The sequence below is a fragment of the Stegodyphus dumicola genome, chromosome 3, assembly GCF_044657685.1.
Source record: "Stegodyphus dumicola isolate Sdum_Otavi_A_Nest chromosome 3, ASM4465768v1".
Taxonomy (NCBI): domain Eukaryota; kingdom Metazoa; phylum Arthropoda; class Arachnida; order Araneae; family Eresidae; genus Stegodyphus; species Stegodyphus dumicola.
Window position 1 is genome coordinate 230,809,218 of NC_140770.1, and position 18,300 is coordinate 230,827,517.

At 32.8% G+C, this 18,300-nt stretch overlaps 1 protein-coding gene across 4 annotated transcripts in view; it reads right to left on the bottom strand.

The window, feature by feature from the left end:
* The window catches only part of LOC118190796 (uncharacterized), a 320,601-nt gene that overhangs the window by 57,827 nt on the left and 244,474 nt on the right, over window positions 1-18,300 (bottom strand). For all 4 annotated transcript variants that reach the window (XM_085813896.1, XM_085813894.1, XM_085813895.1 and 1 more), the window contains one exon: window positions 1,949-2,029. In XM_085813896.1, the coding sequence (XP_085670022.1) occupies window positions 1,949-1,994 (46 nt within the window). In that variant the 5' untranslated portion in view covers window positions 1,995-2,029. The remainder of the gene's footprint in view (window positions 1-1,948; window positions 2,030-18,300) is intronic.

Below are 18,300 nucleotides of genomic sequence, written 5' to 3' on the forward strand. Positions count from 1 at the left end.
ATAACATAAAAGATAAATATTCTTCAATTTTATAATACTTTTAGGTACATTTATCACGTATTTTCTCCCTCCTTCTAGTATGTATTCGTAGTGTAACAGTGGCACATCCCTCGTGTATTCGAGAGGTTCCAAATTCGAGTACCGGCGAGGACATAGCTTATTTTTCATGTCTCCTGCTTCAAAAAACCTAATGACTCTACACACTAAAAAAATTAGATTCCGAATTTTATTACAAAATTTAATTAAAGAAATTTATAATATTTAAGAGTGAAGTTGAATAAAGCAGTTGATTCTCTTCTTATAAAAACTCCGTTATCAAAATACAACGTAAAATACAGTTAGTTCTTTCAAGTTTCAAATATTCTCAAGTACTGTGACAGTAAATTTTAATATTAAGTCAACATGTAGTCAGTTTTCTTGTCATAAAAACCAATAATGAAATTTTGTTTCAAAAGAAAAATAGATGTACTTGATGTCTATTAAAAACAAATATTTTTGATAAAATAAAACAGATTTAAGCTTTTATAAAAATCTCGTGCTCCTCCTTTTTTTTTATAAAGGGTTGTCGAAGAAAGTTAGATTAAAAAATTACCTTAAAATTATCTTGGATTACAAAAATAATTTTAACGTTTCCTATAGTTGAAGAACAGGACGTTTTATGAATTCGAATTTTGTACCCTTGAAACGTTACTGTTAAGAATTACAGATATTTATTTATTTATTTATATTTTGTCAAAGTGCATTTGAATGTATTTCCATACTAATTCAAAGATAGGACGACATGTTTTTCTTAGGATATTCGTTTGGAAACATTTATCAGGACTTCATAATTACGTTTCTTGCAAAGAAGAACCGAAATATCAAGCACGCGTATATGAGGTTATAAGGTATATAAACTCCCTTCTTCTAGCATACCTTCGTGGTGTAATGGTAATATACTCGGCACGCATTCGAGAGGTCTAGTTTCGAGTCCCGGTTAGGACATTGCGGAATTCTTCAGTTTACTCATATCAGAATAAACCTAATGCCTCCGAACAGGCACTAGGTCTGAAAGGTGGTAAACAATAACCTGTCACCACCAGGATTTGGCGACTGGGTCCTCTAATAACCAGTCGCTCTTTAGAAGGGGAGCATATAAGGTATTTTCTCCCTCCTTCCAGCATGCCTTCGTGGTGTAACGATAGCCCAGTCTTCGCGTATTTGAGAGGTCCACGTTCGAGTCCCAGCGAAGGCATTGCTCGTTTTTCATGGCTTAAAATTAAAAATTCTTGTGATTCTACAAAAGTTTTCATACATGCAAACATTCTAAAAATTCTACAAAGGTTTTCATACATGCAAATTCTCTTCCAAAATACCTGCAAAAATGTGAAAGTTGTCTTTTCATGTGAAGCCGTTTCATTATTCAGCCAATACTTCTTTCTTGAAGCTTGCCAGTATTTTATTTTTCAAAGTAATCTATGTTCTTGATATAATAATTCCCATTTTCAATGCATCTGACTTTTTTCTCGATGCACCAGAAGTAAGCTCTGTCTACCCTGGGTTTCTTTCGGACGTCTACCCAATAAATGTTTAAAAGAAAAAGAAAATAATAATTCTTCTTTCTCAGATACGAATCTTTGTATTTTCACTGAAGGCACTTTTTTTGTGCTGTTAATCCACCACATACGCTCGTTTAACTACACAAAGTTTTATTAAGGCATACGTAAAAGAGCTTAACAGAATGAAACATTTCGGCGTAATTAATCATTTTTCTTTCTGATTTGTTCAGCCACGTGCGGAAGAGATATGATTCTTTTCATAAAACCGATATCGATCAATGGCAGTTGATCTGAATTTCAAGTCAAATGAACGGAAGCCCTTTTTCGGATTTTCTAATGAGAGAGGGGAGAGGTTAATTACTGCAGAAGCTTCGGCTAGATATGTGATCGGACTGTTTATGTGGACTCACCTGGTGTATCAGGGTGTTTAACGATGGAGGACAAGGCCGACACCATTTGCTGCTGTTGTCTCGCCACTTCGTCCGAAGAACCTAAAAGAAACCAAATACTTTATTTTTTTTATTTCGTATGTTGATTAATAAAATGAATCTGCAAACAACATATATGTTTAACTGATACGAAGAGCATATGAAGATAATACGTGATAAGAAATAAGAATGGAACTTTAAATTTATCTCACGACGACACGCTATTAATTATCTTGTAGTAGTTTATAATCACTTAATGATTGAAGATAAAATATTTGCATATTGAGCCTTATCTCTTGGCCTTTGGAGTAACATATCAGCCTCTTGCTTTCTAAGGAACTAATACAGTTTTTGATATTTTGGACTAACATTAGAAATCTTTTATCGAGGGATATTAACGACAGCAGAAAAGTTGTGTGATACCAGGTTCAAAAATTAGTCATAGAAGCTATCTTCAAATTACATCATTTTCACTGAATTCTTGTCAAACACAAACGCAAAATCTCTGTTTTTCTAGTAGTGAAAAACAGACGTACTACAGCCTGGAAACCTAAAATTTTACATAGTATCATTCGCAACGCTATTCAGTGGTTTCATGTATTATTAAAACAAAACAGAGTATTCACTTTATACGATTGTTATTCAATGAAACGCAAAGAAACCTAAATATTTAGAATATATCAGGTTATTTCAAACTTTTTGGAGATTTTAAAATGTTTTATTCAAAAGGCTTTTAAAAATTCGTAGTACTCTTGGAGTCTGTGCTGTACAACTTTAAAAAAATTCTGTAAAAAATCGTGCAAACAGATTTTCTGGCCACCATGATTGCCAGATCGTACGTCTTATGTTTTTTAAGCAACTGTGTCACAATCACAATTAAAATTTCACAATCCTGTAGCTGTGTCTTCCATCAACTCTGATATGCTTCAAGAAAATCGGTGATTTCAAGAAACCCAAATCAACTTTATGTTGTACCTGATCTTCAAGGACTATGAGTGGAAATTGATTGACATTTCAATGGAAAGTTGGTGTGCGTTCGATTTCATCTACATAATTACAGTACCACGGTCTAGAAACTAGTGATAATATGTTGATTTAGTAAGACAGAGTGTAGACACCCTATAATAGATATGAAAGAACAGCGAGGATCTGTCGAGTTCAAATACATTAGACTTTCCAGTTTTACAGTATCTGAGGCATCAGACTTAATGACGTCCCAAACAATTCGGGAAAGAACGTTTAGTGAAGAAGTATTGAAAAATTAAATGATGATGGCCATTACAAATGAACATGGGTTCTTTGCACAAGTTCTGCATAAACAGCCTAGATAAACTATCAAACGAGATGTCAAGAATTATTACTATATGGCAGATCCCAAAGCAAAAAAGTAGAACTCAAAAATATCAGTTATAACTGAAAAATTACTAAATTTAACATTCAGAAAAGTTTCAAGTGAAATACGACGTTATTAAATCCAATTAACATAATTAATTTTATTATCTGTGGCGTTCAGTTTCCTCTTATATTTTGGTGTTTTAAATATGTTAAAAATTTTAATTATGCCCATGGTTAAACAGACAAATACAATTATTTACTATCTTAGATAGGTGCATTTGACAAACAACTACTCTTTAGGGAATTTAATTTAATTAATTTTATGATCACTTGAGAAACGAGTGGCTTCAATACGTTTTCCTTAAAAAAATGTAAAGCATTTTAAGCTAAACTAATTAGTTTTCATTTAGTTTTGCTAATATTTACCCTTCGTTTTTAATTTCATGAAAATCGTATTTAATTAATATTTGACACAGCACAGCGGGCATCAAGATACTGTAAACATTAGTAACCAAAAAGCGAATTTATGTGATATAGATTTTTGCAATATAGCCGAGAGCTAAGGTTAAAAAATGCTAGATATTTAAAGCAGGTTTAAGAAAGCTCAAGTAAGAAGAATTCGTAATAACATTAGACTTAAAAATGTGAAGGCCTCACTCCTCTTAATACAAGTTTACGTAAAATAAATATAACTGCAAATTTAAATTTATGGGAGCTCTATTTGGAAAGAGGGCTGAGCATTGCAAAAGAGTTCTCTCTCTTTTTTTTTTTTAAAAAAAAAAAAAAAAAAAAAGATAAATTAATTTCTAAAAAAGCAATTAACTTTATTTAATTTACTTAGTTAACTACTTTTAATCTACTGTAGAATTGAAAGAGTTTTCATTTAGTTACAAATATCTGACTTCTGGTATTTAAGCAATTAACTGTTTAAAGATGCTACGGAAGCAAACTTCTTCTGAAGTATGTTTACGGAATAATCGTTTTAATTATCAAGAAATGTATTCTGTGAGATATGGCGAATTCAGATCTGTTACTGAGCAGCAAATAACCTTAAACGTTAAGGGAGATCAAGTTTTTTTTTTTTTTTTTTAAATCATCGAGAATCTCACAAACGTTTGCTCAAGAAAAACTGTAAAGTTATAAACATGTGTTTGTTATACAGTGAAAAAGTTATAAATGCGTAAAGAATATGAAAAGGCAACCAGAAAATTCGAGAACAATGGAATTTTTGATTAAAAAAAACTCCATCTTCGAGGGAATCATTAAAATTGTCTCAGCTGAAGACAACATCTTATCGACAGACGTTCCAAATCCTACTATGACAAACGATCCTGCTGGTGATGTCGCTCTCCGTTCGATCGCTTGCTCCCTTTTTCCGCAGCCAAACGACGAGGGGGGCCTCGAAGATTTTTAGGTTCTGGTATCGTCCGGTTATGGGCGGTGCCGACATGTGAATCCGGGACCCGAGAGCTTCTCCTCGCGAATCCTTTTGACGTCTGCTGCTCTGGTAATAAATGTTCGTCCCGCCGATAAAATCGCATTTGTCACCTGGTTCTGTTAATTACAGCTAATGATAGCGACGGACTACGCCCAGCTAACCCCCTCATATCAGGATAATGACGTCGTTAACTTTGTTTCTCGTCGAACCCTTTTCTTCGCTTTGGACCCCCCTCTCTCTGACTCCTGTACCCTGTTTACTTTGGAAGTCTCACTCCCACTCGATGGTGGACGACAATCCGAATGATTCCTGGATGGCGGGGCGGGCATCCGAATCGAAAGAAATTGAACAACTAACAATGGGAAGAGTAGGAATTCCTTTTTTGATTTTGATTGTTGGCAGTCATGATTGCAAAAGCGGGCGGAATTTGACTTCTATTTGTGAAAGAATGACTGGGATTTATTTTTAAAATAAATTCTGTTACAAAAGCAGACGATATCATTTCAATAACTGGTTTCAAAGTTGACACACCGCATATTTACCTTTTTCATGTTTTTCCTCTAAATAGTCGATGACGTTTCTTAGTTCAGTAATAAATAAATGCATAAATAAAAATTAAGGATAGGAAGAGGAGGAGAAAATGGGAAATAAGAGAAAACTCGCAGATGATTATTAAGTTCAGAACATGAGTCATTCGCTATAGCAGAAAGACAGATATCCTCATTTGGTGTAGTTTTCCACATTCATTTCTTGCATACGCAAATTAACCCTGTTTATCCGAATTATAGCCAATAGCAACGCTTCCTCCAACTACATGGGTTACTTCTTCTTGAAAATTTACTCATGTGTGCTTTTATTTCACACACATATTCACGACAGCTGCAGGGCATTAACGTATGGAACATTCATGATGACGAAATAAATGTCGAGTGAAGAATTATGATGTACCTGGAAGATAATATTTTGCATCGAGAACTACAAAAAATTTTAGAGGATTAAAGGGAATGGAACTTTTTCCTATTGTTCTAGTTATAAATAAACTCTTAAAACATTGTTAAACAGAAATGTAGGCAATACATATAATCTCTAAAATAATGGATGATCTTTTGGGCTTTTGTTTCACCTCATAGCATTTAAGAATAGTTACATTATATTTTCTCCCTCCTTCCAGCATGCCTACGTGCTACGGTAGAACACTCGATGCGTATTCAAGAGGTCCAGGTTCGAGTCCCGGCGATAGTACTTCTCATTTTTCATGTAGTCCTGCTTCAAAATAACCTAATGACTCCCTAATGACAGTGGAGCCCGAACTAAGAAGGTGGTGGACAATAATTCGTCACCACCAGGATTTGGTGATTGGGTCCCCTAATCCCCAATCATCCTTTAAAAGGGGGCATTAGTATTTTCTACCTCTTTTTCAACATACCTTTGTGGTGCAACGGTAGTACACTCGGCGCGTATTCGAGAGGTCCAGGTTCGAGTCACGGCGAGGACACTGAACGTTTTTCTCATCTCCTGCTTCAAAAAGCCAAATGACTCTATAACAGGACGCCCCTTTTTTTGGAATAGTGTAGCTAAAAGTATGCCTGAGTTAGTATCAAAGGTCGAAGATCGTAATCTCCTATGGATGAAGGCGGAAGGCTAAAAATACCGCAGTATGCTTTAATAATACTTTTTTTTTTCTTTTCATCTTATACCGTGCAGTTCTTTTTGGACATTCGTTTTCAGCATTTTTAAGACCAAAAATCGTTTTCATGATTTCTTTCAGCTGGTTAAAATGTATATCGCTGTAAATCATTTGTAAGAACCAAATAGTATGAAATAGGAGATATTTGCAATTAAGATTTACATTTTCCTGGAAAACTATCAAACAGATTGCTATTTTGCAAATGACTAAATATTTAATAACAGAGATTATTTATAAGTAATCGTCACTAAGTATTAAATTAGTTCCATTTCTTACAAATCTAAGGCGTATTCCTTACAACGTTCTCTTATCTGCATTTCCAGGGTTCGATATAATTTTTTAATTGATGACCGTGATGCAAACCAAACGGATGACCCATCAAGGAGTTTTAAGGGAAACTGGCTCGTATCCACGAAAATGACCCTACAATTAACCCGTTCGCCAAGATTCGAACCGCGGACTAAACTACCAGCGTTCGGCAACTTTGCCGCTCGGCTGCTGGTGGACATACCTGCAAAAGGAAAGCTGTGAGTGGAGTGCGCCAGCAATCACTTTATCTGTCCTCCATAACGTGCTATATTAATAATATAAATTTCATTATTTGTAAGAGTGTGTAGGAGTGCACATTTTGAAAATAGGCCGTATATTTTATATTATGTTTATTAAAAATTAAAGTCTAAAATATTCATAAGAAAGCTGTAAGATAATTACTTTTATAAGGAGAAAAATGAATGAAAGTATATTCATAAAATAATAAAAATAAGCTTTAAAATTAAAAAGAAACCAATGTAGCAAATTCGTTATTAAACAGAGTTCGAGTAATTATTCTCTAGCCAAGGTACATACCATGTGGAATTAAAAACATCTTTTGTTAGTTAATTTTTTTTTAATTTTGTTATCACCTTTTGTTAATTGTGGAAATATTTATAAAAATTATCAGTTAACTACATTACAAATTATATCAAATAGATTATAAAATACATCATTCTGCTTGGATTATAAATTTATATTTTTTCGTGTACATCATATCAATTAAATATATCATTAAAAAGGAAATAAATATATATATATATTTTTTTTAAGTTTACATATGTTTTTAAAGCAAAATGTTAGTTTAATTTGCAAGATAAAACTAAGGTCTTAACCTCATGGAGTAGTAATATCTCTGAAAACTGGTAATCTGCCAAGCAACGGGAATGATAAAAGCATATGCTGAGCACAAAAACATCATTCCAAGAACTGTGATGCTGTCAGACCATGAGATAAGTACAGTAGTAGTATAACATAATTCAAAAATTGGAAAAATTTAACTATAATTTTTTCTAACATAAAATAATAATAATAATAATAATAATAATACGTTGTAAAAAAATATACATAAAAAAAAATTCTGAAAGGATTCGGCTTTTTACACTTTCGCTGAGTTCGTAGTCTACCAGCCTGCTTTGGAACTCCTGCTAACACCACATTTTTTGTTTTTTTAATATCTGTGCTTTCAACTTTATTATTAAGAATCGCTTTCTTCGCACATACGCCAAATGAAATTTGAATCATAAAATCACAAAATTTTTAAAAGCAGCATATGTTTAGAATTTCTAATACAATGTTAAGTTTTTTTTTTCCCATATTTTTTCTATTTTTTCAGCCTTTTCTCAGTTTATATCAGTTTTCCAGTTTCTTTTCAGTTTATAATATGAAGATGACGTTTTTAGCCTAAAAGAGGGTATTAGTCTCGAAATAGGATTTTGCGTTACTAGGAGGAAACAGCACTTTACTAAGACACAGTTTTGCAACCACTATTAAACGGAATATCACCTTTCAAATTGTAGCCGCCAAATATTATCGCAATTGTATTATTTTTAAAGAAATTAAGTAATGAAGAATCTGCATGTATGTTCTTCACACTGTGAAAAAACGACTGTACCTAGAGCCATCAAATTTTGAATAACCTAGTCCTCTACTTGAACATGTGCGCCTGGAAGCCCGAATTTTGAATATGAAATTTTTTATTATTTATTTGTTTTATATTTTGAAAAACTTTAACGAAATTTTGATTGACGAACTCAACGATTTGAATGCGAGCAGTGAATACACTGTTCTAAATAAAATATCTTTATCTCCAGGGCGCAAAACTGTTGCCATTCGAAAAAATGCAAGATATTTATCTTGCAATTTTAATCAACAAACTCGGTTACTTGAAAGCAATGTGCTACCACATACAGAAATAAAACACTTTTATCTTACACGCGCCAGCGTGTTCCCATTAAACCAAAGCCTAAGATAATTTCAAATTTAACATTGAAATGAATAATAAACTAATCGATTTAAAATTATTGAATAATAAACTAAGCGATTTAAAAACAATAAACACAGTTCTTAACATTCCCCCCCCCATTTCTTAATGTGAGTGATTTAAATAAAGCTGTCTTAAAATCATGAGATGTCTAATTAGAAATATTCAATATTTTTATTAAGTTACACTAGCTGGACTCATTTAGATCATTATATACTTTTTCTTTTTTATCATAACTGTTTTATGCAACTCGTTTTAACGAAATAATATAATGAATAAAAAATAATGGCAACCTCTAACACTCTATTGAGAATTCTAAAGATATACTATTCTTAAACATTTTGAGATTTTGCTCTTGAATTGAGTTTTATGTGACGTAAATGCGAAGAACGTGATATTTAATAAATAAAGTTTACTTTGAAAGCTACTTTACTATTAAAAAAAAAAAAAAAACTGTATGCTGACATAACGAACTGAGAAAAGACTGAAAAAATTTATAAAAATGCATCCCAACAATTTTTCCATTGAGTTGTTGAACAGTACGGGGCGAAAGTGTGAAGAAAACGATGCTTAATAAAAATAAAATTAAAAAAAAAAATAGCTTAACATAAGTGAGTGCAAGAATAGCTATGCTCACAGCCTACCAGTCCGCTCTTGCATACTCTGTTTACTAATTTCACATCCGCGTAGTAGAGAAGGGAAATTAATATTGTTTCAGAAATGAATGACGTCTAATTTAAAGTAATTAAAGCTACGTTATCCCATTGAACTAAAGATGCATTTGTTGAGCATATTACAAACCACTAATTATTATTAGTGGTTATTATTAAGGTGTGCTCATCGAAAAATCACAATAAAAATATAAAGAAAGGATACGCTCATTTGTTTCCAAGATCACATATAGATGGCAGCACTACACATTTTTAAATCCCAAATGCGCACAAAAGCAAAAATACCCACGGATTATTATTATTCCTTTTCTAAAAAAATTCTTAATACGCATGCGCAATTAATTAAAAATTACTCTCATCCATTTAAGTTTCATGAAGGTAGATTCCATGGTTCTTTTATAGCTACTCTCACCATTTTTTAAGCATTTAAAAAACCGTCGTGACTGAGGGTATGGCTATTCCGTCACATACACGGAATTTAATTGATGTCGTGACCCACGTGTACTTTCTCTTTGGGGATTATAATGAGCATTGTTCATCTTAATAGGTGAGACGACACATACTTATTATTATTATTAACTCTCTTCCTTTTAGAAATTCTAAGGCTTACCTTCAGCACTAATTATTTTGATTACAAGGAGAGGGAGGAAGATTTAAAAAATAATACTACATAAATAACATAAGAGAAAAAAATAAAAAAAAATACTAGAAGTTTTCTTTGTTTATATATGTGTGTAAAAAGGTTAATTAAGAATCTAGTTTCTTACTTTTTTTTTTTTTTTTTTTTTTTTCCATTTCACGATGGTCAGTATGTATGATACTCGTGGTGGTGCATTTACTAACTATTCTCTGTGAAGAAAAAAAGTGAATACATTTCTAAATCCATAACAAAAGTTACTGCTTAGATAAAGTAATTATTTCGTATACAGGCTTTACTTGCTTCAAAATACTTTTTAATATCGAGAAGAAAGAAAAATTTCAGAATAGAATTTAGAAAATTTAATGCATGGACAAAACTATTCTATACGAGTAAATTATACTGAGAAAGGCTTCACGAATGATTATACAAATATTTTTGTGTCTATGAAAAGCTCAGAATGTCACGAAAATGGCTGAGATACCATTAATACTCTAAGAATATATTGTACGAAGCTGGTTATCGGTTTCAACAAGTTCAGCAGTGCTGGTACCCTAGCGATCTTAGAAATAGCCAATTTCTATTATTTGTTAAAGTTGGCTGTTACTTCAGCAGTACAGAAATTTGATTACACAAATAGCATATACGCACAGCATATACGCCGTCAATTCATATCATAAAATAATAAACTTCTTTTAAATCTTTTTTGAAAGCAACGAATTAATTTTAAGAGTAACTAAAATCTTTGAAAACAGTTCTATAAGAAATGTCAAGACTAACAATTTGCATCTAAAATATAAAAATATAGAAGCTGAAGTATTAAGAATTATACAAAATATATAGTATTAAGAAATATATATCGTAAGTGCAAGAAAGATCTGTTAGAAAAATATAAAAATTCTTTATTAATTGGAAATCATTCCGGTTATTAAAATTATGCCTTTTCTGCCTAGGTATATTTTCTCAGAATTTGTACACGATTCATTGGGTAAAATATTTAAATATTTTTTCGTAAAAAAAAGGTACAAAGCGCAATTTATCATTTCATGAAATTTGTGTTTTTTCACTAATTATAAATTATATTATACTGAAATGTTAATAAAATTATGCATTAGAGGGGATAGATTTCCTGAGCAACTGAAAGTGTTTATATATCAATGCATACGGCACGCATTGCTATGGTGTGACCTGGGGCAACATAGACAAGAAACAGACAGTGACAGTAAGAAAATGGAAGGAACATTTAAAGATTTTTTTTTTTTTTGAAAAATCGTAGACCGCATATATCTGCGATATAAGACACTTAAGGCTATTAATTAAAATTGAAACGAAAATGTTACATTGGATAACACAGTACAGGAAATAAAATTAAATTACTTAATTTTAAATTTTGTTTCAAGCGACGTTCACATTCTCTCGGCAGTTCACTATTTTATTTATCTATTTATTTATTTATTTAATAATGAACAACAATTTTTTACTCGCAAAGGCTTAGCATTCTCTAGTTAAAGAATCCAGCAGTAAATTTTAAATGTAGTTTAAAGAAATACAATAAAGGAAAAATAAAATGTAGCAATTTTGAATATAATTTCTGTCATGGCTTCTAATTAAAAAAATTAAGTTTTAAATAAGTTCAAGAATTTTCAAGAATTTCATTAGCATTCAAGCTATTCATTTCATAGCTATTCAAGAATTTCATTAGCCTAATTATCGTATGTCTTGATTCCATATCTCACTTTGCGAAAGCCCCTCCCCTTGTTTTTAAATCTTTTTTGCATTTTTGACTGCAAAAAAGGAAACGTAACAAATGTTTGTTAGTTACACTACAGTGGCTAAAGCTTTAATTCATTTTTAATCTAACTAAGCAGTAACACATTTGCTGTTCATAAGTGTCACCGCAATACTCAGTTATTATTCAATTATCAGTTCATTATTGTACTGTGAGGATTTGAGAATGTCATGTATTTTCAAACGATTTTCATAAATACAGCTTGTGAATAAAATTGATTTTAGGTAGAATGATGGACTCCAAATTCTTTTTCGCACCTGATTTTGATTTGGTTAAGTAGGGCTGTCTTGTTATATAGGATGATCCCAAAGTTAATACAAACTTAAATTAAAGACTTTTGAGTGAATTTACAAGGATTGTTGAAAGAATTAGTAAAAAATTTCATAAAATTACAAATTTTCAAAACAACTTTGTTATATAGAATCTTCAGTTATAGTTAATTCCTCTAGATGGCGCTCTTTCTTTCTAAAACACATTTGAACCACCACAGACACATACCAACACAATACTATGCTGTTTGCGAAACTATTATACTCTAAATCGAAAGAGTAGCAAATATTGGAATTTTAGACATTCATGCAAGATAGGGCATTATATCCGTTGCTTTTCAGTAAAAAAAAAAAAAAAACATCTAATTTTTTACTATTGGTGAGAACCGAGTAATAAGGCGTCATTTTCAACATGGATGACCATCCAGATCTCTGAATCTAAGAATCGTATGATTTCATGTTATGGAGATTCTTGAAGCCACGAATATGTACAGATCACTAAGTGTTATTCACAGTTTAAACTGTCATATTCAGTACGGGGGACCACGTTTCAAACATTTCTACGAAATGCTGCCGATCGAGATGGCATCCGATCTAAGATCATTATAGTCTGGTTTAAAGGGATTAAGTCATCCCGATGACACATATCTTTAAGTTTACAGATTCAATACATTGTTCATACATACAACAGGAGAAACTAACCATAAATAGTCTTAGAATGTATAGTCCTGAGATGTATGGTCTTAGATGTCCTGAGATGAATACTCAATAATCCATACATAGTCTATAGAATTAATCAACAGTCCGTCAGTAGTCCATATGCTGCTTCTGCTGTCCATACGTATTAGCTTGCCTTCACAGTAAGTGTTCTTAGACCACAGCTTCCACGTTCAACATTATGAGACAGAGTCTGCTCTTTTACGGATTATCTTCTGGAGGACTTAAATGCAATCAAAAATATGCACAAAAAATTTTTTATTCGTTTTGATGGACTTACAAGAAACTAAAATTTTTGCATAAAAAATTCCTAATGGCTACTTGAATGTTCTCCTCTCCCCCCCTCGAACTGATATAATACCATTAATAATCGATTTACCTAACATTATTTTAATTCATTTTCTCTTGATACCCTTAAGAGAACTCTTGGAAAAGTAAAAATTTTAGTGTTAATAACATTTAATAAATTAAGATTTATTCAGGATTTTAACAATTTTTAATAACTTTATGATATAAATATAGTTTAAGAATATGACGCAAGCAAATTATAGGCGCATCCAATGTGAAATGTTTTAAAAAAAAACTTGAAATATTAAATGAATTAGACATAGGATTTACGAATATTCATAAAAGAACTAATTTTCCTAATTCTAACAAAAGTCTACTTTGTACATGTTCTTTTTACGTAAAATCCACAGCTTCTACAAATTAAATTAAAAAAAAAAAAAAAAGAAAAAGAAAAAGCATCGTAACGTCCGCGACAGGATTCAAACCTGCAATCTTCTGATTCGAAGTCAGACGCCTTATCCGTTAGGCCACGCGGACTTGGTGAATTAGCTTCTAATATACAAACAGTGTTATTTATTTAAAACTAAGCGATTATTCTGTAATCTAATACGTGGCGTTAGAAATGTCTTTTATTAATTACACTAATTATTTTCGTAATAATATTTAATGAGCATGCATATTATCGAGAACAGATAAATCCAAAAGACGGCTCTATCAGCTATCTCCCTCTCGTCTAGTAGGGAAGAGAATTTGAGATTGACCCCCGACAGTTAAAGGAAGGCCGAACTGACCCCCGAGGGTGCTGACTGACCTTGCTTCTGTCGCGCAATATCTGCCGATTTTCCTACGAATTAATAATGCGTGTTACTAACTTGGATTGCCTGTGATTACTCTTTGATTGAGTAAAATGACTCATCTGATATTTATTTTTGTTATATGTGCTAAACTAATTTATTTTCTAATCCAAACAAAGTAGTAGATTTAAAACAGGTATGTCACTTTTATCCTTAAGCTAAACACACATCTCTACAGAATTGTGCCTGTACAATCTCTCTAACTATACACTGTTTGTAATACTACAGTATGTATTATTGCAAACAATAAAGGTAAATATTTTATCACAGGTACTAATACAAATTGTTAAAAAGCATGCTTATAAATCCACTGTAAAATTACATATAAATTAGGATTTATTATATTGTATATTTAATTAGCGTGCTTGAAGTTTTGATTTTATCAAGCTTGATGTTTAATAAATATTTATTCTTTAAACCTTTATTAATATAAAATTATTATTATACTTAATAAATGTAAATTCCATACGACATTTTCTTGTTCTTCGACATACTTTTAATCCGCTATAATCTCATTGTGCTGTGACTTCCTGCTAATATCTAGGATATTCAGCATTAATATAACTGATGATGCTATCTAGATATGCCTGTAAGATGAAATAGAGTATAGCATAGATCAGGAGTTCTCAACCGGTGGTACGCAAGAGAAAAATAGATGGTACGCAAAGAAGCAAAGCATTTTTAATTATTGAATTCAAAAATTAAAATCCCAGCATCTTGATTGAGTTTATTCTCTAACACTCGTAAATTTATGCGATCTGAAGCTTTGTTCAAGAGTGGTGGTGGTAGTAGCACTTTGTAGTGGTGGTACTAAAGGTTTTAAATTTTTGTTTAGATGGTACGCGTTAGTCAAAACGTTGAGAACCACTAACATAGATGTTGCAAAAATTGTCATACTGTGCTTTCTCCTCTTTCAGCATAAGAAAGTTTGGCATTTGCTGCATATATTATTTATTATGAAATTTTAAAACGCTGAATAGAATTAAGAATAATCCCGCAATAAATAAATTAAAAGATTATATTAAATAAGGCTATTCATGAGGAGCTTGGTATTGTCAAGCTCAAAACCTTTTACTACCATCTTGCTAAAAGTTTTCGTTGTTTTATGAGCAATAGTAACAACGTTAAACTGCTAATTTACCATTACGATTATAAATGAAGTACAAAACATAAAAACATAAGACGACCTATGTTTTTTCTCAATCCTATAATTATTATAGAAGATTAATTTATTGCTACTTTGCTTTTAATATGTAATTTTTATTCTACCTTTCCATTGTTGGTATCGCTTTTAGCACTTGTTCACCATTTCTTATTGTACCAGCTCGACGACTTTCTGATGCTTCTCCCCATTTATCCATTTTCTCGAACAAGTTTTAATACTTTTTATATCATCAGAAAGAAAAATAAATATATTAGTATAAATCTCTCTATATAATTTTATTACAATCAATCTTCACTTAGTTGAGATACTATTTCGAAGCTTTATATTGTTGCGTTTTTCTTTTTTTCTGACACCACTTGTTACGTTGTTTTCTTTTTTCACGTTCGTACGGTTTCGTGTGGATTTGGAGTGAATAACGACGACACTTGATGAAGTATCGAAACCCACTTTTTTGGTCGGTATTAATCAAGACAGCTCCAAAATTTCGTTTACAGTCGTCGAACTGTTATAAGCACGCTGACACGATCAGCGACACAGCTTTCAGGTTATCAAGCTATCAGGTGGAGACAGCTTCACGGTAAAGCACTAGAGTACAGCTCCCGACTCTGCTTGCTCCTTCTCTTAATTCCACGTATTCTCGAGACTTTCCACGCTACAACTCGCGATGCACTCGACGACACACAGAGGACAGCCCCCGACTCTTCGGTTCAGTCGTTCCCGGAGCTCAACACGCTCTCTCGACCATGCACTAACCGCAATACACTACGAGATTCTTTCGGTGCACTCGACGACCCACTCGGCACTCGCTGCCCGGCTATCAACTCGATCGACTCCGCAGGGACTAACTAGATGAGACACACTAACTCGCACACGACGAGGCACTCTCTGAATCGCCCTCTCGACGAGGCACACACACACACACACTAACTAACTGCGGACCAGCACGGTTCATATAGCTTTCGGCTTGTATTCGAGAACATTCTGGGCTAAACCGCTAAGAATTCGTTCCGGAAAGTTCTCCACCCGTCCATGGTATATCGCCAATCTGTCGTCAAATGTCGCCATATGGGCGATTTCTCGCCAAATTTGGCAACCCTGACTGCCCTTGCTATTTTATGGCAACCCTAAAACTGCTTTGCGGAGAAGACATCTTACCGCGCCTGTACATTTCGTAACAATATTTTTCATTCTGGAGTACAGTCCGCGCAGGTACCCGGGTGTCTTAACACAGTTCCGCAAGAGGGATTATATTAAGAGGACTAACAATGAAATAGCATAGAAATAAGTTTAACAGTTAAGTAATATAAAAATATGCTGCTTAATAACTATTAGAAATGTCAAAATAGTTCAAGTACCAAAATGATAAGAAATATCCAAAGAATTTGCCTTACTTAAAAAGCATTACATTAGAACCTGTTTTAACCGGTAGCAAAGGGGCTTCACGAATTATGGATAAAAGATTTTTCCAGTTAATTGAATACATATTTCTAGAAGTTAATTGTTCGTGTTTTATGATGCCACATGCAGAAACTGCAATACATGAAGTTCGCTTTTTTTCATCTGTTGCCTACCACTTAGGAAATGATATCGAAAATCGCACATATTATTTAAAATTATTACGTGCTCATTCTATATTTCAAGAAAACTAAACTGAACAACATTTTAAAAATTACCATATATGTTACGAATATTTTAATGTTATTGGCATATACTTTCGAATGTCTGTCTGCTTAAAAATTTTATGGAAATCTACAATCCTTCATCCGCTGTCTTCCACGTCCATTCTCGCTCTGTCATATTCATCTTCAGTCTCCCCTTCTTTCATTATCTTTCTTCCTTCCGATTATCTGGTCATCATCTTGAAAAAGCATGGCGGTAACAAAATTATCTACATAAACCAACACTACACTTTCTCTTCACTAATACTAACCTTCTCCGGGCATCAAAACTTCTCCCTAGCTAAATCTTAGATGTTGGAAACAAACGCCGTATATATTTTAAAACCAAGAGAAACTTCGTCACTGGTTTCCTCATCTACGAACATGATCGTAGCTAAATGCGACGCAATGTAATGTTCTTTTACAATTTTCGAAGCGAGAGACAAGTAAATATGGCGTTCCGTGAATTCGAATTGGTTCAGAAAACTATGGACTTCACCTAAAGGTCAAATATCGACGCATAAAAGTGGTTCATCTGTATATTCTGGGTCCCTAGCTGAATAAAGCTTGTTACGCTGGGTGGCAGAAACAAGATAAAAATTAATTCTTAACTAATCGGAAGATTAGTTAAGAAGAGGATTAGGCCGTATTATAATTAACAGAAAAATACTCTTAACAATTTACCTGCATGTTCAAGCCATTTATCTGGAGAATTAGTTAATTTGCTTATGCAAATTAAATCAGTAGTCAAAACAAGAACAGATTTAAAAAAAAAAAAAAAAAGAAAGAAAAGAAAAAGGGGTGGGGGAACATCCAAAACTTTAGATTGTTAGCGCCATTAGATACTTTTTAATCTCATAGACTTAAATTTCAGATTTAAATTTATGCCTTCTAAAGTGCCATAGATTAAATTTTGATTTATAATTATGTAAGGATTATGTTAATTTTATTAACAGTTAACTTCTTTCCTGTCAAATTTTTAACTTCAAGTTACTACTTCCGGAACGTAGTTTTAGAATCACGTCTGAATACATAATGAGGAAGAGCGGTATTTAACCGCGAAGTTCTTTGGTCTTAGCGAGAGATTGCAGGAAGATTGTGTAGATGTGGCCCAGGCCATTGTAAATGAAAATGTCATACTTTGAGTCCTCAAAATTGGCTGAAAGAAGTTAAGATTATTTATGGGGGATTCCGATAAATGTGGGTTGCATAGGACCTTAAATTGATGTCAATTTCTACGAGCTCGTACTTAAAATTGTCTGAATAATTTGCCTCCGCGTTGTTGATGGCTTTCTTGAAAAAATTATTATATAAGTTATTGATGAATAACGCCAGACTTTGGAGTTTAAAGTCCCTGTGTGTGCAGACAGAATACCTGGTAAACTCTCTTGCTACAAAGTCTTAGCGATAGAGTTACCAGGTATTCTGTCTGCACACGTCCGCCTTTTTAGGCTTCTCTCTCGTAAGCTATTATTACGCTCGGCCGTACATAGGCCCTTGATAGCTTCGCAGTCAATTAGCGTTAAGGGGCCA